This window comes from Megalobrama amblycephala, linkage group LG4, assembly GCF_018812025.1.
Source record: "Megalobrama amblycephala isolate DHTTF-2021 linkage group LG4, ASM1881202v1, whole genome shotgun sequence".
Classification (NCBI taxonomy): Eukaryota; Metazoa; Chordata; class Actinopteri; order Cypriniformes; family Xenocyprididae; genus Megalobrama; species Megalobrama amblycephala.
The window spans coordinates 7,134,280-7,157,143 of NC_063047.1; the positions used below are offsets into that span (position 1 = coordinate 7,134,280).

General features: G+C 41.9%; 1 protein-coding gene and 1 long non-coding RNA gene across 3 annotated transcripts in view; one reads left to right on the plus strand and one right to left on the minus strand.

Moving 5' to 3' along the window:
* The first annotated feature begins 618 nt into the window (after positions 1-618).
* Positions 619-9,321, plus strand: LOC125266453. 2 transcript variants are annotated; one of them, XR_007184497.1, is made up of 4 exons: positions 619-903; positions 4,857-4,960; positions 8,303-8,420; positions 8,515-9,321. It is a non-coding gene; the product is annotated as an uncharacterized LOC125266453 (long non-coding RNA). The 2 variants fall into 2 exon arrangements; XR_007184498.1 differs by lacking the exon at positions 619-903 and adding an exon at positions 4,483-4,543.
* Positions 9,322-11,002: 1,681 nt separating this feature from the next.
* Positions 11,003-22,864, minus strand: part of si:ch211-225b11.1 (uncharacterized protein LOC561694 homolog) — a 30,934-nt gene continuing 19,072 nt past the window's right edge. Inside the window, exons 9-13 of the mRNA XM_048187088.1 lie at positions 20,925-21,065; positions 20,280-20,379; positions 14,145-14,245; positions 12,597-12,767; positions 11,003-12,503 (exon numbers count right to left, since the gene is read on the minus strand). Coding sequence (XP_048043045.1) covers positions 12,411-12,503; positions 12,597-12,767; positions 14,145-14,245; positions 20,280-20,379; positions 20,925-21,065 — 606 coding nt within the window. The 3' untranslated portion in view covers positions 11,003-12,410. The remainder of the gene's footprint in view (positions 12,504-12,596; positions 12,768-14,144; positions 14,246-20,279; positions 20,380-20,924; positions 21,066-22,864) is intronic.

Genomic DNA, 22,864 nt, shown 5'->3' on the forward strand with positions numbered 1-22,864 from the left:
CTTTAAATTGTCCAAATATTAAAGCATCAAATGAAAGGCAAATGTTAAGAAGTTAAATATTTTGCTATAATTAAAAACATGCAACATGGAATTAATCCCAGAAATAATTTACTGTAAACCTGCAGAGAGTATAAATATGGCTGCATGGTCAACCGGTTTATTCACTTGACTATCTCATATTTCAGCAGCCTAATCTATGTTTACATAAACCATTCTGGGGACTTTTTTGGCAGGCATACTAAAGACAGTGTCTCTCTCTCTCTCTCTCTCTCTCTCTCTCTCTCACACACACACACACACACACACACACACAGAGAGAGAGAGAGAAGGGAGAAATGAACCATGCACTCATTACTACTCACCATCAAGAATGTCAAAGCAACCAATTAGTAACACCTTATCAACTCCATAGCAACACCCTAGCAATCACCCACAACAGCCTTGCAAAATGGGTTTTGAATGGGTAAGTACCACTCACATTTAAGTAAAAATTTATTTTAAAATTTAAATTTGAAAATCTGTAATCCCTCCAAATGAAAGTTTCATAAGAGCTTGTTATTTTAATGCTACCAGTTATGAAACAAAGGGTAACACTTTAGTATAGGGAACACATATAAACCAGTGGCGTAGCCACGGGTGTGCCAGGGTGTGCCGGTGCCACCCAAAGTGGCAGCTGGCACACCTAAAATAGGTCCAGGTGAAATTGCAAGCACAACAAACCTCACAAGTATCGAAAATGGGATACTTTCCCATAGACTGGAGTGAGACCATAGACGTCTCGCGAGCTGTCGCGATCATTCGTGGCTCTCTGTGGCTTGTAGCGCTAAGCCCTTCAGTTCATGCAGAGCGGGCGTGAACGGACCAACTCTTCCACATGTAATAAACATGAATGAACATCCAAAGGTATGTTGAAAGATATAGTAGAACTTACCAAAATCCGTATCATGTCATCTTTCATGTTCATGTTTCAACTGTGGAAAGGTGTCATTAAAACATATTGTAATAATGTCAAATTTACCGTCACATTTACCTCAGAAAAGCCCTTCAATGTCCAAAAACGCATCAGTCAGCTACAAAAATGAACTTCGAGAGGAGCATTTTGCTAAATATATGCACTATTGCATATTCATTGTATTTGTGCTTAACATGTACTTCAATATTGAATGTATAAATCTGTTTTATGACAGCCACCATTTAAATTTTTAGGTCTATATAAAAATGAGTAGAAATAGCCTATAATTGTCATAATTTTTTTTTATTATAACGTTATTATAAAAACTGTGTAATTTATATGTAAGTAGCTTACAAATAAATTAATTTTTAATATTATAGTGATGTAGGCTACCAGCTGTGGTTCCCTGTATAGTTTACAGTGTTGAGAGAGATTTTTTTCTTTGAGGAAATTTGCTGTACCTGACGGGCACTTCGGTAAAGTTGGTTTTATATTCGCACATTCGGACTTCTGGTAAATTCAGACTTTCCAATAAATGTGCAATAAATTAATGTTTGCGAATTTTAAGCAGCGACATGATATTGACAACCAACGATTGTCAACTTACAACATTTTTCACATTCGATCAAAATAGGCAAGTATTGTTTTAATGGCATATTTACTTGTGAATGTCCACTGAATGTCCAATGTAGTTTGATTAACAAGGCTATTGAATACGGATGTCCGAATGTGCGAATATAAAACCAACTTTACCCTGACGGGCCCCAAATTAGTCAATAATGAATCAAGGAAATCAAATCGAAATCAAACCACAAGCTTCAGAATCAAAATCAAATCCAATGGTGAAATTTGTGTCAATGCCCAGCCGTCAATCATTTTTTTGTTTGTTTTGTTTTTATTTAAAGCAAATGTTGTTTTTTACAATTATTTTCTTGTCAGAGTGCACCAGAATGCGTCGTTAAAATCCCGAAAATGGGGGAGGATGCTCCCAGACCCCCCTACAACAATTTCAATTACAATATTTTGTCCGGTTGCACATTAATCGGACAATAAATATGGCACACCCAGTTTTTCTGATGCACACCCAGAGTCACTTTTCTGGCTACGCTGCTGATATAAACTATTAACTACGACTAATTTACTGCTTATTAATATTTAGTAAGGTAGTTGTTAAGTTTAGGTGTACTGGGTAAGATAAAGAATGTAGAATAAGGCATTAATATGTGCTTACTAAGTACACATAAATAGCCAATATTCTAGTAATATGCAAGGTTATAAGCAACTACTTAAAAGACCCTAAAATAAAGTGTTACTAAACAAGGATATAAATAGCTTTAACCTCACACTATATTTCCACCTGTCACCATCAAGCAGCCTTCACAGTCACCAGAGTACTAACCACGCACACCTGCCATCAGCCCTCATGACCAGCACTAAAGCACACACACACAATGTCACAACTCACAAGTTTTCTGGCCTCATCTAGAGAAGACAGACTCTCTCTCTCTCTCTCTCTCTCTACCGTAAGCTCCAGTTATCTTGTTCTACAACAGTGGTTCCCAACATTTTCCAACTTGCATACAAAACAAATGCATAAGTTTCCGTGGCCCACTCCAAGAATTTTAACGGACCCGACTATTTGTGTTGTGTTGATTAATGAGGACTTAGAAACGGAGATTGTTAACACAGTCTTTATAGAATAAACTGGCAATGAACATAAAATGCAGATAATGTGTTACCGAGCACAAATCGGGTGCTCTAGCCTAAACGCACATATATCAGACTTTTGTCTCATCAATTGCTGTGGTCACTGTCAATCATTGCAGTTTCTAGAGTGAATTCTGCATTTGCAATGTTTATGTGGCCGTTAATCAATGAAGCTGTCTACAATGTACTATAAATCTCTTTACATTGTGTCTTTGTTAAAATGAGAGGATTCTCAAGCTTGCATAACTCAGCACTGAACAAAAATGCTGGAGTTTTTGACAAAAATTTCTGACTCATTTAAACATCTCTAATTGGCTACATTGCTCAACACTGCAAAAGCTGGTTGCAAATAGAAACATTTAATGCTCTCCAGAGCACAAACAAATATGCACTGAATCAACAATATACTATTACAGCTTCATCTGAGAGTACACTTGCTTTCATTTGGGGCTTTGCCTTTAGGACCACTGCTGTCAGTCGAATCATTTATGAAATATTGGAGATTATTTGAAAAACCTACTTTCATGAACTAGTCAGAGGGGTTTTACTCAACCTCGATAAAACCTCTGCAGCACAATTCTATGGACTCTCTAGGTCAATAATATATATATATATATAGCAGTTTTGACCATGGGTTTTGACCATAGACTGTAAAAAAATATGGACGTAGTGTCCGTGACGTCACCCATAGAGTTCTGAATAGCAGTTTTGACGCATAAATGAGGCCGCGGCCATCTTAGCTGCACGTGACCGCACGTCACTCACGGATAACTGAAAATGGGCAAAGAGGCGGGACGAAGTTGGAGCCCATGCGACTTGTTGCTGAAACCACGCCCGCCCTAGCTATCTATCTTAGATACTATCTAAAATATTAAAAAAGATAGCAATATCATTAGAAAGTACTAAAGGATTACTGTCAATCTACAGTGATTTTTTTATGATAACGTTATAGATGCTCCAACACCAGTAGGCTAATTAATTTGTGTGGGGTGTGCAAATAACACAAATCAAATGGGATTTCATACCTTTATAATGAAATAGAGATCGCGAGATGAATCCAATCCGTGGCACTTGGGTAAAATATATATATATATATATATATATATATATATATATATATATATATATAGCCTATATATATATATATATGTACCAGATATATATCTCTCAAATGTTCTCTCAAACTAATGAGCACGTATCCAAAGTATAATTTTTCAAAATAGTGCAGCAGTTTTAGTTATATCCAAGCAGTGCTGTCGGAGTTGTATATCCTCCTGGTATTGTCATTGTAGTAAATCTCGGGAACAAAACTGTTAGCCAATGCCACGACGATCCAACAACGTGTGTTCCGCATGCGAGCACATGTACACAGACTGACATCTGTCTCGAGTATGCAGCAAGCCATATATTGTATAAAATAATACAGAAAAAAGCACAAATACGACTGAGATGCCAAATTCAGCGGCTGAAATGCGCTGCTGAGGTAAAGTGACGGCTCACAGACAGCAGCGGCAAACCGGTCACTCAAGTGACCACGCCCTTAATTATGCAGAACTTTAAGGCTTAATATAATTTAAACGAATGAGTTAGAAAAAAATTCACCCCCCTCAGAGTTGTCATGAAGGGCAACATTAGCAGTATAGACCAAAACCACAATTTGAACCAACTTGTAAACATGTTTTTTTCTGCTATAAACTTGGCGAATTTAACATGGGACTCAATGAGATTCTGCTCTTTTGGAGCCTGTCCCTAGCGGCCAGTCGATGAATCGCAGTTTAAGTCACTTCCGTATTGTCTTCACGAGAGACTGGGGGAGGTTGCCGCTTGGCGTGTACCCAAAAGCCTATCATTCCCAAACAAAAACTCAGAACTTCATGACATTAGGTGAGCACATGCGACATTTGATTCTAAAGAAGCATGCTAACCTTTATGGAGATCAGGCTATGGGTGACACTTTAACTGTTATAAAGATGAAAAATGCATAATTTCCTTATAAATTACCTGTCTCGGCTGTAAATGGTCTAATCCATCTCAGAACTAAAAAGTTACAGGCATACTAAATAAAACATAATACCTTTTTACGCATATGCTTAAACGCTTGAACCTATTAATTGCTGTTTGCAGCTATATATATTTTTTTTAACTTAAGTTTTTAATATGAACTTATAACATTTGCCGTGTTATTCCACAATGACAGGCAAAAACAATTTTCCAGATGTAGATGTGCAGCACCAAGCTGAAGCAGCTCACAGGGACTGTGCTGGGATGTGTGATTGGCTCATGGCTCATAGGGATGATCAGGTCAGTCCACTATCCACTGCATTGCAGACAGGAAATAGGGGCTTAAATCTCATTCAGCTAGCAATATAGGAAGCCCATGGAAAAAAGAAGCAGCCGAGTGGGGAAAAAAACCCTCATAGGGAATGAGAATAAACTGTTTGGGCTGTTGAATAAATGCAAAAACCTAGACTTCCATCATTATTTCTTCTATGAACAGCCTCCTGTGGTTTTATTCAAGCAATTCATCTGGCAATGCCGAGAAAGAGGATTATTAGCAGATACTTTCAGGATCATTGCATTGTGAGGATTCACAAAATAAACTTCAGAAATCAAAATGAGTTGACCTGCTATCTGACATGGACAAATGGGCAGTTAAATGAATGAAAATCATGGCATCAAAAACTACATATTTCATGATCATATAAAAAGCAAAATACACACAACTGAATTGGGCGACCTCAGAAATGCCATGCTCATTCAAATTAAGTGACTTATGCCAGGAAACAGTAATACTTTTGAAAGCATTGTAGAGTCACAATGTTTACAATAACTAAATCAGTTTATGAATAATGAACTTTCACACCATCTTGACCATCTTAATGCTGAAACGTTTAGCAGGAGAAAAATTACTACTATTAAAATTGAAATATGGCTGTGAAAACCAAAGATATTATATCGATTCATATTATGGGTGTGAATAAATTAAATATTTTTAACTAATCATAAATATATTTAGACACTAAATCCAAAATTAATTTATCTGAAAAAGAAAGTATATATAAAGTATAATTTTTATGGCATTTTAAGGCTATTACTGCCAATACAAATACTTATGTGGATTTTATGTATTTGTTTTTCAAATTTTGATACAAGTAAATCATATAACACAAAGACTAGTTAAAACCTTTAGTATCAATACTCTTAAGTGAGGATTGATCTTCTCTACATAGTATCAATTAGTGTTGATTAGTTTTATCACTCTTATACCAGTGTGGCTTAATCTTTGGCATGCTATCCAAACACAAAGCGCATTGCATAGAACAGAAGTGTTATTCACAGAAATACTTTTAACTGTATTATCTCATTGAAAACTGATAAGCAAGATGCTATTATTGAAATGGAAAGCAAAGAGCAAATGCTTTGCTCTGCTGTTGCTGACTTAAGGCTATATGAGGAATAAAGGATTGCATTCATTTGCTGATTTCCTGTAAGCAGAAAAGGTCAAACCTGAGGTCAGCACGATGTATTGTTGTTGCTTCCTACACAGAGACAAATAACACACATCTCTCTCATAAGACCGAGGCACAATAAACTCACGAACATTGTTATGCAGAGTGGGAGGAAAAACCTATCCAAAAAATTACACAGATACAATTAGCTGACTAGAGGCTAAAACGCAAAGATCTGCACTCAGCTAAAATCCTGTGAACAGTGGAGTCACACAAATATGCACACTTTAGGCAAGCTCTATTTTAGGAGCACAGAACATGGTTTATAGTCGGTACACACACAAACATAACCCAACACAAATGTTCTTAGCAGATTTATCACCATAGTAAGCAGAGACATCATAGCAACCTTTCATCCAAAGGTCACATCTGCATGCTTACTGCTCACAAACTCACCAACATTTCAACTTGTGTTGCAATATAAATAGGCAAGTATATATACACTTGTGCACTGGGTTCTGTAATGCAGCATGTGGGTTACAAAGGCAAAATAAAACTGTCAACAACCAACAATGCCTTTGGTACCAAGCCCTTGACCTCTAATCCACATCCAGTGTAAAATATTTTTACATTTGAAGGTCACATTTTATTTTATTTTATTTTTTACCATTTTTATATATATATTATTTTTAATTTTTATATATTAGATTTTTATTTTATATTGTTTGTTTTTATTAGTTTTTTTTATAATATGTTTAACTTTTTAAAACATTTATTTCACTCATATTTATTTGATTTAAATGATAATTTATAATGATTTAAATGATTTTTTACACAAATGATGATTATCATTATTTTCACCATGGTCAACAATAATGCCCCAAATAAAGTTTTATGAAAAGCTACCAAAAAGACAATAGTGTCAATAAAAGGCCCTTAAAATGAAGAATGTGTGAAGAAAAAGAAGGTTAAAGGTGCCCTAGAATCAAAAATTGAATTTACCTTGGCATAGTTGAGTAACAAGAGTTCAGTACATGGAAATGACATACAGTGAGTCTCAAACACCATTGTTTCCTCCTTCTTGTGTAATTTGTTTAAAAGGCCTCCGAAAAACAGGAGAATCTCAACATAACACCGACTGTTACGTAACAGTTGGGATCATTAATATGTACGCCCCCAATATTTGCATATGCCAGCCCATGTTCAAGGCATTAGACAAGGGCAGCCAGTATTAATGTCTGGATCTGTGCACAGCTGAATCATCAGACTAGGTAAGCAAGCAAGAACAATAGTGAAAAATGGCAGATGGAGCAATAATAACTGACATGATCCATGATAACATGATATTTTTAGTGATATTTGTAAATTGTCTTTCTAAATGTTTCGTTAGCATGTTGCTAATGTACTGTTAAATGTGGTTAAAGTTACTATCATTTATTACTGTATTCACGGAGACAAGAGCCGTCGCTATTTTCATTTTTAAACACTTGCAGTCTGTATAATTCATAAACACAACTTCATTCTTTATAAATCTCTCAAACAGTGTGTAATGTTAGCTTTAGCCACAGAGCACTCATCCAAATAACAAATAACTCATCCAAACATCCAAATAAATACTGTACTTACATGAACCGACGCATGCATGCATTTATAGTCGGTGGGGGAGCGGGGGGGTTATGGGAGCGCGCGATTTAAAGGGGCCGCGCGCTGAATCAGTGCATAGCTAATGATGCCCCAAAATAGGCAGTTAAAAAAATGTATTAAAAAAAATCTATGGGGTATTTTGAGCTGAAACTGCACAGACACATTCAGGGGACACCTTAGACTTATATTACATCTTGTAAAAACTTCTTCTAGGGCACCTTTAATTTCAATTGTGAACATAATATCAAGCTGTAATTTTGTCAAAATTATACTAAAATTATTTAAGTGTGTATTTAGGATACATGCTAGCTAAGAAACTAGCCTTAGCAAAACAAAACAAAATCAACCATGTTATTCCAAATTTTTTTAAAAGGTCATTTCCACCACAGAATGATATCACACACAATACACAATACAGTATGTGGTGGAAATGACACTGTGGTCAATGAAAATAAATAAATATTCCATGTATTGTTGGCTGTATTGTTAGTAGACACATGAAAGAAACTAGTGCATGTGTGTTGTAAGAGAGTTTAAAATGTGCCCATAGATGAAGTACCACTCTATTGGCGTCACGGTCTTTCAGAGAGACTAAAGAGAATCTAGAATGTCCTCCAGTGACAGATCTGAGAAGGACACAGACAATCACTCTGGCACCAGACTGAAAGGTAAGACCAAAGGTGACTGAGAGAGTGTGTATTTTCAGCTTTATTTCTCTGTGTCCTTTGAGCTGCTCTGATTCATCCTTATCATCGTTTTCAGACACACAGCTTCACTATACAAACATACAAACCTTCTTCAGCAAACTCCAAGGCACAAATACACAGATTGCCAGACTCTGTACACTCAGCCGTTAACATTAACACAGCTGCCCCTTCATTCCCTAATGGGAATCCACAGTAGCAAGAGCCTTGTTTGTTTAAACATTCATTCATTCATTCATTTGCTTGCAGTTTACATAATTGATCTTAGCCATTGCTGTCTTACTTGATTAGCATCACAGAGGAAATATTTATTGTTCAAAGGTTGTTCTTTCATAAATCAAAAGACCCAATTCTCAGTATCAACTTTGTCTCATTTTCCAAAAATGACAAAAAAATACACACAAGTGAGAGAATTGTTGACATACAGTAAGAATATAGAGCGATAAAATGATTGTGGATTGCACAGCTCAGATAATTTTGTGTACACTGTAAAAACATTTGTAATTTTTTTTTATAGAAAACAACTATAAATTTGGTTAAGTTACCTTACCATGTACAGTGGACAATTGTAAATGGTTGAACAATGCATTATATGTAATATTACTGTAAATTACTGTCAAATTGATGCTTTTTTCCCAAAAAACTATGAATTACCATATCATTTACAAAGACATTTCCAGAAGTCCTTGCGTGACACGTCACATATGACTATATTTTCTTGAAATAGTTTACAGAAGGGTGTTTTGTGTTATGTTTCATGTTATTTAGTTAATGTTTATTGCATTATTTTAGTGTAATGTATGTTTCCCTGACTGTTTTGTTCCATGTATATAAGTAGTTTTATATAAATTCTAATTCTGTTTTACCATTATTCTGGTGGTCAGCAGTCTATTTTATTGGTATATTAAGAATATATCATTTAATGAAATAAATATATTGTTTTAAGTTGTAGGCTACAGGCAACAATATGCCATTCATAATACCTGAAACATTGTCACCATATTTTTTTACTGTGAATTTCTGGCAACCATCAGTCATTTTTTATCATAACAGGATATATTTACAATGTAGAAGGAATATGATGATACTCATTGACCGGGAAGCTGATTGGTTGATGGACCTTTTTTGCATACAAAATTGCGCTAATGTTACCAAGAGAAACAGTTGAGATATTAGGCCTACAACAATATCACAGGATCAGCTCTTGAGCTAAAACTGGACAACTGTGAAAGTAGTTACAGTTGCAATTTCACTGGAAGCCAAAGCAAATGCTGAAAACTGCCTGTCTGTGTGTGTGTGTGTGTGTGTGTGTGTGTGTGTGTGTGTGTGTGTAAGGGAAAAAAAGGACATGTGTCTTCATTTCCCTTTATGCCTGATTTCCCCTTCCACTGGATGTGAATCCTCCCCTGCAGCGACACTGAGTGTGATATAGCACACCTGCGCTCTCCCACGCCAGGAAAGAGAAAGAGAAGGCCGCTTTGGCTGGAGTTCTTTTGCAAAGATATCCCACAGATCAGCTAGGGGTCAGCCAGAGGTCACAGAAAGGTCGGCCAAGACCTAGGGCAGCTCTCCAAAGACCTGCGCTCCTCCCAGAGATCCTCTCTCATTGCATTCGGTCCTGTCAGGTCACAAAGATATCACTTCCCAATGCCACACAGATCCAAAGCCTATACACTCTCTGTTATACAGGCACTCATGTATTGGAGCCTTTCCAGTCCCTAAATAACTAACATGCTTCTGTTGTAGATACACACATCCAAATGTCCCTGTCCTCTGCTTGCACACAATATTTGAGCCAAGCTAACAGCAGTGTGGCACATCTCTCCCACTGAGGCACTGCTCCATCGCAGGCTGCAGCGTATTGATCTGCTGCTAGCTATAAATGAGCCGCTGTGGTGGCATTCAGCCTGCTTTTGTACTGAGCAAGGGTATTGATCTGCCATCCGAACTGCAGTCTCAACTGACTTCTATTAGTGCTTCCGCTTTTCAGTTACATAGTGCACAGACACAGCAAATACAACTGATTCAGAGGAAGCAATCACTCTATATTCATATAACCCCCAGCCCACATTGCAATGTGACACATAATATGCACATTAAAATCTTTTGCTAAACTTGTGAATTATCAACAGCGTTTGCACTTTTACACTTTTTAAAAAAAAAAAAAAAAGAGGTTACTTTAGGTCAAATTAGGTCATTGTTACATTATAAAAAATAAATTAGTTCTATGCCAATTTAATAAGAAAAAATATATATATATTTTTTTACAAATACTTAAAATATAAATGGGGTTTTAAAAGTAATCAAAATATAACAATCAAATATAATATTATATAATTAGAAATAATATTATATACTATAAACTATATAAAATTATATAAAGTATATAAATAATAAAAGTTACTGCCTTTGAACGGCGTGTTTGTGCCAAATGAATGACTGACATCAGTAGTTAATTGAGCTGGGGTGACATCTTGTGGTGAAACGGCAGTACTACAGGTCATAATATGGAACTCTGCCCAATACAATGAAAAAGAATCTGAAACTGACAACGTAAAGCTTTTTATTTTGATAAGACCACTTGCATATGAAACTGCCAGTCATGACATAAAATGGCATTTTAAATATATAAAAAGTGTTTATCTTTATAGTCTGTCAATGATGACACAATAGAGAACAACTGTTTGAATATGAATGATTATTCTTCTGTGGTATCTACATTTTGAGATAACAAAAAAAAGATGACATATGACAATAATATACATACATTGAACAATAACAGCAGTGCTATGGTTTGGTACAACTAATAAAGACAGTGTTCACAGATTATTACTAATTATTACTGATTACTATGACAACTGTATTGTGTTGTATTTTCTTGTCAATTCTTCAGTGGACACTATCTCTGATTTATAAATCACTAGTTTGAACATTGCGCATTTTAAACAAACTGTTTTATTTCTAAATATGCCTCTCATTTTAGTGTCATGGACACTGATATAAACTTTGGCTTACTTAAAAAAAAAAAATCAGTTTACTCTAAATTACAAAATAGTGAATACTAAAATTAAAAATAGTAAACATGATTTTTTCTCTATCAATATCAGAATGCATAGGCCTTAAAGGTGTCATCAGAAAGTGCGTATTAAAAAGGGCACACACATTTTTACTTACAACCTTTCCTTTTCTCCCATTTTATCCGTAAACTTGGGCAAAAATGTTTTTACTACTCAACCATCTATGTATGCTTTAGAATATGTGCCACAGTTCAAGTAACAAAGTAGAGGGCAAAACCTGCATGCGTCATAAAAAGCTGTAAATAAGTTGCTCAGTTCATTTAACCTCTGTTAACACAAAGGCATCTGAAAAGCTCTTTCTGATCTGTGCTAAAGCCTATGAGGGTGAATGTTTTTGTACCACAATAAATTGATGCTGACATGGAATTAAAGAGTTTCATGGAAACATTTTGAAATGAAGTTTTGTAAAATCAAGTATGTTGAGCCTAATATTCTTAACATCATTTCATCAGCCCTAAAAATTAATCTATTCAAATATATAATACAACAAGGCGAACGGAGAAAACCAACTAAAATTCTTGCCATTTATCTCTCACTGAATGTCATATTTTATGTCACATTTCTTTACTTGAAGAAAAATGTGCATAAAATTACTAAAGACTGACTTTTTTTTTTTTACATTACAAATCTGTCAAATAATCAAATAAATATATGTAAAAAAAGTAATTCAATAAGTAAAAAAAAAAGATCAATATTAATGCCATTTTGTAAATCTGGGACCATTTTGATGTTTGTACTTTTCAGCATTCATTTTAAATGCAATAAACACAATATAAATATTAGTAAAAACATAATAAAATGATTTTTTTACAGTTTAAGCAGAACTACTTTGCACTTCTAATGAGTAAACATATTAAGAACACACAGACGCAGGTGTCTAAGTAGCAGTAAACAGCGCAATGGACTCAGAAGATGGTTTCTCTGAAAGAGGCTCCAAATCTACAGTTGGAGTTATGGACTTTTTCAACCTCTGCAACAGAGATAGAGACAGGCACTGGGTTCATTCTGACATGGAGAAACAAAACAAATATTGATATAGGGAGTGTTTGTACACTGTACATACCTGCAGCAGAGACCCTTCGGTGGTCCAAAGCTCATGTAGAGCTCCAAGTGGAATCCAGATGATGGAGGCAAGAGAGATGAACCAGCCGACCACCTCTGCCCAGAGCGGGTAAGTGTAAGACTTGCCGTATCGAGCTGGAGTATACTGAAAAATACTGGAGATCAGAATACCCTGCAGAGAGAGACAGGAAAGAGATCATTATTATTAAAGGGAATAGTTCACGCAAAAATAATTTACTCAATTTGTTCTAAACCTGTATGAGTGTTTTTGTTCTGTTGAACACAAAAGGAGATATTTTGAAGAATGTGGGTAACCAAATAGTTTATAGTCCCCATTGACTTCCATAGTATTTTTGTTCATACATGGAAGTCAAAAATGGGCACCAGCAACTGTTTGTGTTCAAAACTTACAAAGCTCTACATGGTTTAGCGTCTCAGTACTTGAGCGAGCTCCTATTGCATTATAGTCCTTCACGTTTATTGCGGTCTCAAAATTCTGGCCAGTTGATAAAACATAGAATATCAAAATTGACTGTGGGCGGTAGATCCTTTTCCTGTTTATCTACAAATCTAGATTAACATCCATCTTTTTAACCTAGCATTCACGTAACACACTATCACATTTCTATAATTCAAATCTGTTAAAGATTAGGCTGCATAAATTGGAACAGGGAACTCTTCCCATATTATCCGATGTACTTTGTAAGTAAAATGGCATCTACACTTGTATTAGTCTCCGTTTCATCCTTATCCCAAGGTCACCGTAGTCAGCCTGATCTGGTCCGCATCCAGATCAGATGGCGGACTCGCATCTGGATGACCACAACAGCCTTGAATGTTAGTGGAGACCATGATAAGACAAGCCCAAGAGGCAGATCCCCTGGGAGCGCGCGATTTAAAGGGGCCGCGCGCTGAATCAGCGCATAGTTAATGATGCCCCAAAATAGGCAGTTAAAAAAATTAATTAAAAAAAATCTATGGGGTATTTTGAGCTGAAACTTCACAGACACATTCAGGGGACACCTTAGACTTATATTACATCTTTTAAAAACTGGTTCTAGGGCACCTTTAACTAATGTAAACTAATAAAACCCTATTGTAAAGTGTTACCGAAACTTTTTAGAACAACCTGAGGATGAGTAAATATTGACAGAATTTTCATTTTTGGGTGAAGCATCATACCCCACCCAACCTCTCAGATCTGCACTTGAAAAGACACACACTGGGCTCCACTTTATAAATATCTATAATTATCAACAAATGTAAAACCTTTTTTCAATGCCATTTAAAATGTTTCAATGTCCTTTTGAAAAGTGAATTATAGGAAGGCAAGGGCATTTAGGATGTCCGGATTTCCTGTTAAAAGCATGTGTGCACAATACAATCTGACAACAAGTTAGATTTGTTATTGATTTTTGTCACTTCACTGCTACTTAATGGAAAAAAGGCTTGTTGGCAAAAAGTGTACTCTGAAGCTATTTACACTGGAACACAGATCGATGTAGTTGTCAATATCGAATACAGAGCATCACAATGTTTTTTTCCTCACCAGCACAAGCATGGGTGACAGGAACTGCCAGCAGACACGGAAGAAGATGTTTGGTTTCTTTCCCAGCATTTTCTCCACCATTACACTGAGCCGTCTCACTCCTGCATGTGTGTGAGAGAGTGAGATGTGGAAGAGAGCAAGAAAGAAGTGAGAAGGAAAAGCATGAACCGTCATATTTCAATAGGAGCAGCAGTACAATGACTTTCTAGTTCCCATTCAGTCAGTCACGTTCGACGTTACGTCGATACTGACGTAATGGGGTCTCGCTAGGGAGCCCAATCACCTCCAAGGATACAAAACAAGCCAATGGGAATTGGCCTGTGAGATTTACATGCCGGCCCCTCCCCCGGCATCCGGGTATAAATAGGGCCGGCATACTCACCTTCATTCATACTTTTGCTTCGGAGCCGATCGCATCGGATCTGCGCACTTCACCTCTAAAGAGTGAATTTCTATAGAGCAAAAAACAGCAATTATAATTGCTATAGGACACGGTCCTAAAAACAGCAATTTTAATTGCTACCTCGCTGTTTTTGTTCTGGTTCTGGTGGCTGCTCGAGTCTCTCCAGCTGGTGGGAAAGGCACGCTCAGCGGTGGGTGTGACGGCGCGCTGCCCACAGGACGGTGCTACACTCATCCCTGGGTGCTTCGGCTGGTGAGGTATACTGAAAGAGCAAGCACGGGCGATCAGCGTCTTTTTCAAGATGTCTTTTCGTCCGTGTGTTTCTGGATGCGGTCGTTTCCTGACCTCTTCTGACGGCCACGACCACTGTCTCACGTGTCTGGGTAGACCGCACGCTGAGTCAGCGCTCGTGGATGGTACATGCCCTCACTGCGAGGGCATGTCCATGTTGGTGTTGAGATCGCGCCTCTCCTTCTTTAACACGGAGGTGAGAGGCCCCTCTGTCACTACCCCAGCGCCGGCGGCTGTAGCGGCCACTGGCCAGGCTAGTGCTCTGGGAGATCTGAGGATCACAGTGGGAGCCACTTCGTCGGGTCCGTCCCCACGAACCTCCCACTCCTCAACAACACCATGTGCCGTTGAGTTGCCGTCTGCTGTCGCGGGGCCCTCTTCGGGGGTGCCCCACGTCAATTTCGGCGCTCCGGAAGAGGATCGGATGTCGATCGCTGCATCGGGGAGTGGGCTGAATGGTTCAGAGTCCGACGATGACTCCGAGCTTCCGCCCTCTGGGATGGTTGCTCAGTCGGAGGCGGACTCTGAGCTAACAGCCATGCTTGCCCGGGCCACCGCGGGCATCGGGCTCGAGTGGAACCCTCCACCGTGTCCCGAGCGCTCGCGGCTGGATGACTGGTTTCTGGGGTCGGGGCGTAGCGCTCAGCCGCGTCCCGCCCCAGTACCGTTCTTCCCGGAGGTGCATGAGGAGCTCCAGAAGACCTGGTTGGCACCTCACACTGCCAGACTTCGGTCTTCTGCCTCCTCCACTCTCACTACCCTCGATGGAGGAGCCGCCAAGGGTTACGTGGACATCCCGCAGGTGGAACGTGCGATTGCGGTGCACTTGTGCCCGCAGTCCGCGGCTACCTGGCGGAATCGTCCGCGTCTCCCGTCCAAAGCGGGTAAGACTCTTGCGGCCAAGGCTTACTCCGCTGCTGGACAGGCGGCTTCTGCCCTGCACGCCATGGCTATTCTGCAGGTCCATCAGGCTAAAGCCCTGAAGGACCTGCACAAGGGTAGTGCTGAACCAGGGTTGCTCCAAGAGCTGCGCGCCGCGACCGACCTCGCCCTCCGGGCGACGAAGGTCACGGCACGCGCCCTGGGTCAAACGATGTCCACCCTGGTGGTCCAGGAACGGCATCTTTGGTTGGACCTGGCTGAGATGAGGGAGGTCGACAAAGCTCGCTTTCTTGACGCCCCCATCTCCCAGGCCGGCCTCTTCGGCGACACCGTCGAGGACTTTGCCCAGCAGTTCTCGGCGGTGCAGAAGCAGACGGAGGCCATCAAGCACATCCTGCCCAGGCGTGATGATGCCACCAATCCGCCTCGGGCTGTGCCTCCGTCTGCTCCTCGCCGAGGGCGTCCCCCTGCGGCTCAGGCTCCTGTGAGGTCGGAACCCTCCCATCCTCCTCGAGCCACCCGCAGGAAGGCCACGCCCCCCGCCCAGACCGCCAAACCGCCTTCTAAGAAAAAGAAGAAGGCGAAGAAGCGGCCCTGAGACGGGAGACCCGGAGGTTTCGGAAGCTGCTTGGGAGACGGTGACCACACCGCTCCTTCCCCCGGGAGAGGGCCCGGGGGAAAATCCTGTGTTGTTTTTTCTTTCTGTTCCGCCGCTGGTCGCAAGGCCAGCGGTACCCACACATTCAATAAAAGAGCAATTTCTGAAACCTCTGGGTCATATAAGAAGGTCTGCGCTGGGGGTGAGCAAGCCTTCGCTCCCTCTGTCTCAGCCACTCCTTCCTTCGCCACGGGCAGGGTCTTGGCACCCCGGGAACGCACTGCCTTCCCACGCCACCCTGCCCACTCTGAGCCATGTGAGTGGACCCCACTCACAGCCTCGACTTCGGGACGCACTGCCTCCCGAGTTGGGCCACAGTGCTCCATGCTGCCCCCCCGTGGGTACTTCTGTTGTCCGGATGGTTCCACTCGTACGGAGCTTGGGGGCGTGGCTACGCCTTCCCAACCCGTCCCGTTGGCTCCTTCAGACAATCAGACTCGGCTACGCGATTCAGTTCGCCAGGCGTCCCCCCAGGTTCAGCGGCGTTCTGTTCACCTCGGTGACAGGTCCCAACGCCTCGTTTTTGATTGCGGTTCTTTTGGCGAAGGACGCAATAGAGCCTGTCCCTCAAGCCGAGATGAAGTCTGGGTTTTACAGCCCTTACTTCATAGTACCCAAGAAAGGCGGGGGGTTACGACCAATCCTGGATCTGCGTGTCTTGAATCTGGCCCTTCACAAGCTCCCGTTCAAGATGCTCACCGTGAAACGCATTCTCACGTGCGTTCACGCCCGGGATTGGTTTGCAGCTATAGACCTGAAGGACGCGTACTTTCATGTCTCGATCCTCCCTCGACACAGACCGTTCCTACGGTTTGCGTTCGAGGGGCGGGCATATCAGTACAAGGTCCTACCCTTCGGGCTGTCCCTGTCTCCTCGCGTCTTTACCAAAGTCGTAGAGGGGGCCCTTGCCCCGCTCAGGGAAGTGGGCGTTCGCGTTCTCAACTACCTCGACGACTGGCTCATTCTGGCCCAGTCCCGAGAGCAGTTGTGCGAACACAGGGACCTGGTGCTCAGTCACCTCAGCCAGTTGGGGCTTCGGGTCAACTGGGAGAAGAGCAAGCTCTGCCCCGTGCAGAGCATCTCTTTTCTCGGTGTGGAGCTGGACTCGGTCAACATGACAGCGCGTCTCACCAACGAGCGTGCACAGTCGGTGCTGAACTGCCTGAACTCGTTCTCGCGGAAAACAGCGGTCCCACTGAAACAATTTCAGAGGCTCCTGGGGCATATGGCATCCGCAGCCGCGGTCACGCTGCTCGGATTGCTCCATATGAGACCGCTTCAGCACTGGCTTCACGACCGAGTCCCGAGGTGGGCATGGCACCGTGGCTCACTCCGTGTGGTCATCACACCGGAGTGTCGCCGCACATTCAGCCCGTGGTCGGACCTTGCTTTTCTACGGGCCGGGGTGCCCCTAGTACAAGTGTCCAGGCATGTTGTTGTTACAACAGATGCCTCCACCACCGGCTGGGGTGCCATATGCAGTGGCCAGTCGGCGTCGGGCTCCTGGACAGGACCCCGTCGCCATTGGCACATCAATTGCCTCGAGTTGCTGGCAGTACTCCTTGCGCTGCGCCGGTTTCGACCGCTGTTGCAGGGCAAGCATGTACTGGTCCGGACGGACAACACATCGACTGTGGCGTACATCAACCATCAGGGTGGTCTACGCTCCCGTCGCATGTCGCAACTCGCCCGCCATCTCCTCCTGTGGAGTCAGCGCCGACTCAGGTCGCTGCGCGCCTCCTACATCCCGGGCGAGCTCAATCGTGCGGCCGACGCGCTCTCACGACAGCCCTCTACGAGGCGCGCCTATGCCATGAAGTGGAGTCTGTTCGTTGAGTGGTGTTCCTCCCGCAGGGAGGACCCCCGGAAATGCCCGGTCGGTGTTGTGCTTTCCTTCCTTCAAGAGGGTCTGGAACGGAGGCTGTCCCCTTCCACCCTGAAGGTCTATGTGGCCGCCATCGCAGCGCATCACGATGTGCTTGATGGCAAGTCACTAGGAAAGCACGACCTGGTCATCAGGTTCCTCAGAGGCGCCAGGAGGTTAAATCCCCCTAGGCCTCGCCTCATTCCCTCCTGGGATCTCTCCATCGCCCTCTCGGGCCTTCGGGGAGCTCCCTTCGAGCCCCTCGAGTCAGCTGAGCTGAAACATCTGTCTCTTAAGACAGTGCTCCTGACCGCGCTCGCCTCCTTCAAGAGGGTTGGGGACCTGCAAGCATTTTCGGTCAGCGATTCGTGCCTGGAATTCGGGCCGGCCTACTCTCACGTGATCTTGAGACCCCGGCCTGGATATGTGCCCAAGGTTCCCACCACTCCCTTCAGGGACCAGGTGGTGAACCTGCAAGCACTGCCCCCGGAGGAGGCAGACCCAGCCCTTGCGTTGCTGTGTCCCGTTCGTGCCCTGCGCGTTTACGTGGACCGCACGCAGAGCTTCAGAAGCTCTGAGCAGCTCTTTGTCTGTTTTGGAGGTCAGCAGAAGGGAAAGGCTGTCTCCAAACAGAGGTTGGCCCACTGGTTAGTGGATGCCGTCGCCTTGGCGTACCACTCCCAAGGCGAGCCGTGCCCCCTCGGGTTGCGAGCTCACTCCACTCGGGGTGTTGCTTCTTCCTGGGCGTTGGCGCACGGTGCCTCTGTTGCAGACATCTGCAGAGCTGCAGGCTGGGCGACACCGAATACATTCGCGAGGTATTATAACCTCCGAGTGGAACCGGTGTCCACCCGTGTGCTGTCTACTCGTAGATAGCCATGGGTGTTCGCTTGCTGTGCCATTTCCCTCGGGAGAGGGAATGCGAGCACTTTTTCCGCTCCTCAGTTCAGTTCCCCGTAACGGCGAACCCTGTGGAGTTCCTCCTGCATCTTGCGGCGGCCAGACGTGGCGGAGGCGTCCGGCGCTAGGTCCAGTACTCGTGTGTATGCCCAGTTGGTCTGCCCTTGTACTGGGCTAGATGCCCATATGCTGTGATTCCCCTCGGGTAATCCCATATGTGTTTGTCCACGGTAAGGTTTCCCTGACGGTAAACCCGTGTCTTTCCCTGGGCCGCTTCGCTTTGCCCCGTCTCTGATTGCTAGTCGTTCCTCCCGGAAGGTAGGACCTACATCAGAGATCTTCCATATGCGTTACTGTTCTCAGGCCAGTCCATATGTGTCTTCCACACGTTACCTCCCTTCGGGCAGGGTGTGGTCTCCGTAGCTTTCCCCTCCTCGGGGAACGCTTTCCTGGCGTTTTTGTCGTTGCTGAAAAACGAGGGATTGAGTTCCGAAGCACTCTTCCCCGTGGGGTAGGAACAGCAGCTTCGACTTCTCCACGGTAACACCCTGTCCTCTCCATCCCGCTGGTATGGAAGACATCCCTGGGCTTACTCTGGGCGCTAGAGGGTTGCGAGTATGGGCCGCACTTGCATTGGCACGCCTCAGCCTGCCAGCACCTGCCTCCCTAACACTCGTAACGTGGTTTGGTTGCTATGGCGTTTTCCACGGGACCCCATTACGTCAGTATCGACGTAACGTCGAACGTGACTGACTGAATGGGAACGTCTAGGTTACTAGTGTAACCCCCGTTTCCAGAAGGAGGGAACGGAGACGTTACGTTCCCCTGCCATAGCTTTGAGCCACCGCTGAGCGGCCAGATACCTGTCTCGGCTCCTCAGCAAAAATATGAATGAAGGTGAGTATGCCGGCCCTATTTATACCCGGATGCCGGGGGAGGGGCCCGGCATGTAAATCTCACAGGCCAATTCCCATTGGCTTGTTTTGTATCCTTGGAGGTGATTGGGCTCCCTAGCGAGACCCCATTACGTCAGTATCGACGTAACGTCTCCGTTCCCTCCTTCTGGGAACGGGGGTTACACTAGTAACCTAGACGTTTCTATTGTCTAAAGTGCACACTGAAGGAAGTGACATTCACCGAATATGAGAGTGACGGCGAGCACCTCGAAGAAGGCCAGAAACATTAGAGACACCACAGCTGTGTAGTGATCCATCAGCTGAAACACATATATCCCACCCTGCACACATAAAATATTATTTCATTAGTACTGAAATAAGGGTTAGGTTTCATGTCTATAATCAAAACAAGGGCTACACAAGCAAATAAAAAATAAAGTTGGTAAGAATGATTCATTTCAGTGAATCAGTTCAGATTGTCCATTTCAATGAATTCATTCAAAACTGATTTTTTTTATACATTTGCTTCACTACTCAATTGCTTAGTGAAGTCCACACACACATTAAAATGTTTTAGTAAAAATACATAAATAAAAATGTAATATCATTCCCTTCAAATACTTTTGTTCCATTCGTTTTCACATGACTTTATTTATACTTGATGTATTTTACTCTTTGAATTTTAAAAAATATATTGAATATAGTACTTGAATATATACTGAAAAATACTGAGATATAATATCTCTAAATGAAATCTTTCTTATGAAACTAAAATTATGTTTAGGCCAGGAACAGTTGTATAAAATCCAACTGATCCAAGTATAACAAAATCTCAAAAGTTAAAAATACAATACTTGTTTATAATGTGAAACTAGAGCATATTTACCCTGGTAATGTGAGGAATCCCCAGCAGAAAGCCAATGCTGCACACTGCCAGAACAATCAGCTCCTTCCTCTTAAAAACTCTCAAAGCTTTCTTGCCAAAGCCATCCATGATGAACGTTACAGCCACTTCCACCATGGCAAACTGCACAGATACACATATGTACTTGTACACAAACAATAGTCCAAAATGATAGTCCAATATCACATATGAATGTACAAAGACACGCATTCAGCTCTGTTGCAAAACCTGGTGAGCTGGGCACTTCCTGATCACCTTTCCATACACAACGAGACATTTATTATCCTGCTTCATCTAAACACATCGGTATGGATTTTGCAACTACGCTCATTTTTCTCATCTTGCTTGTAATCGACTCCCTTACAGTTGGGCCTTTCCTTTGTGTGCAATGAGGAAACAGCTTTTCACAGCTCAAAGAGAAAATAAGAATCCTGTGTGATTTTGGTCCTGTGAATTGTGATTGTTGGCCGTACAGAAACATAGCAATAAAATCAGATGATAAATATACTCCTTTTTTACTCCATGAGATTCAATGAATTTCCTGCTTGTCAACAAACCTTGAGAACACACAAGGACATGGGAAGACTGGGCCTACAGCTGCAGAAACTTATGATACGGATGAAAGAACATTAAATGAGCAAATTTGCCATCTGTGGCCTACCAAACTTTACCAAGGCAGCATCATGTTTATACTTTATAAGGAAGACAATTGCAGAATGCACTGTGACAAAACTGATCCAATATGTTGGACAGAATGCAAAGAATTGCTGATTATAAAAATATTTACATATGTATTTAAGATGCTGAAAAAACAGTGAGATCCATTGCAAAAGTCAAGTTTAACGCATGTTTACAGAGAAAACAATTAAAAAACTAGATTAAAAAAAAGTTCATCAGGACAAACTTTGAAGTTGGCCTGAGAAAGGCTGAACGGAAGGTTTGACAAAGTTTTAGGTGCTTGACCTGCATGAAGTTGGCCACCCACCCAATGCAAAATGTCAGCAATAAAGACTCAATTGTTTGTGCTCCTTGGGTTTTTAAAATATTAGACATTGAATTATACTGCAATTATAATATACTGTATTATACTGTACCCCCCACATGCCTCAAATTCACCCAAAATAGTCTTGTTTGTTTGTGCTGTACAAATTTTCGTATGTGCTGCTTCAGTTTTTTTTTTAGATATTAAAAGAATATTTTAATATCTAGCTCAGGGGCCGTATTCACAAAACATCTTAAGGCTAAAAGTAGCTCCTAACTTGCCGATTTAGGAGAAACTCTTAAAAATAATGGGCGTGTCAGTCCTATTTTTAGGAGTCCTAAATTTTTGCTCTAAGAGTATTTCACAAAGCATTTTAGCGCTAAAACTAGCTCCTAAATCTGTGAAAAGTTAGGAGTAGTCAAGAGGACTTCTAAGTCACTAAGACCAAATCACAAACAGTCCTAATCCACCCAAAGAAACTGTACACCATTGAGGCAATAGCGATTGAGCCTTGGGTGCTGAACTTTTTCTTTATAAATGCAATACGTTTTGATTTATAGATCTGAATCTACAAGAAGACGCCAAAAAAAAAAAAATCTTTAACAAATAAATAAATATTGTTTGATTACCTGTGGCAGTGGTTTTCATGAGTTCACACTTACAAATGATTGAATAGAGTAATAAAATATATATATATTTATATATATATATATATATAAGTGTATTTGGTGTGCTGTGCAAGGGGATCGAGCTTGGAATTTAGCCCAAAACCAGAGTTCTCCCCGTATCCCCAGCCGAGAATGAGGGACAGGATGGCGGAGGGATACAGAAAACTGTCGAAGTAACTATAGGCGAGTCGGCTATCATCTGTGTATATATTCCTCCTCTCGAGCTGATTAGAAAGGCTGTTCGAATGCGTTTCTCCCAAACTTTGTTTATA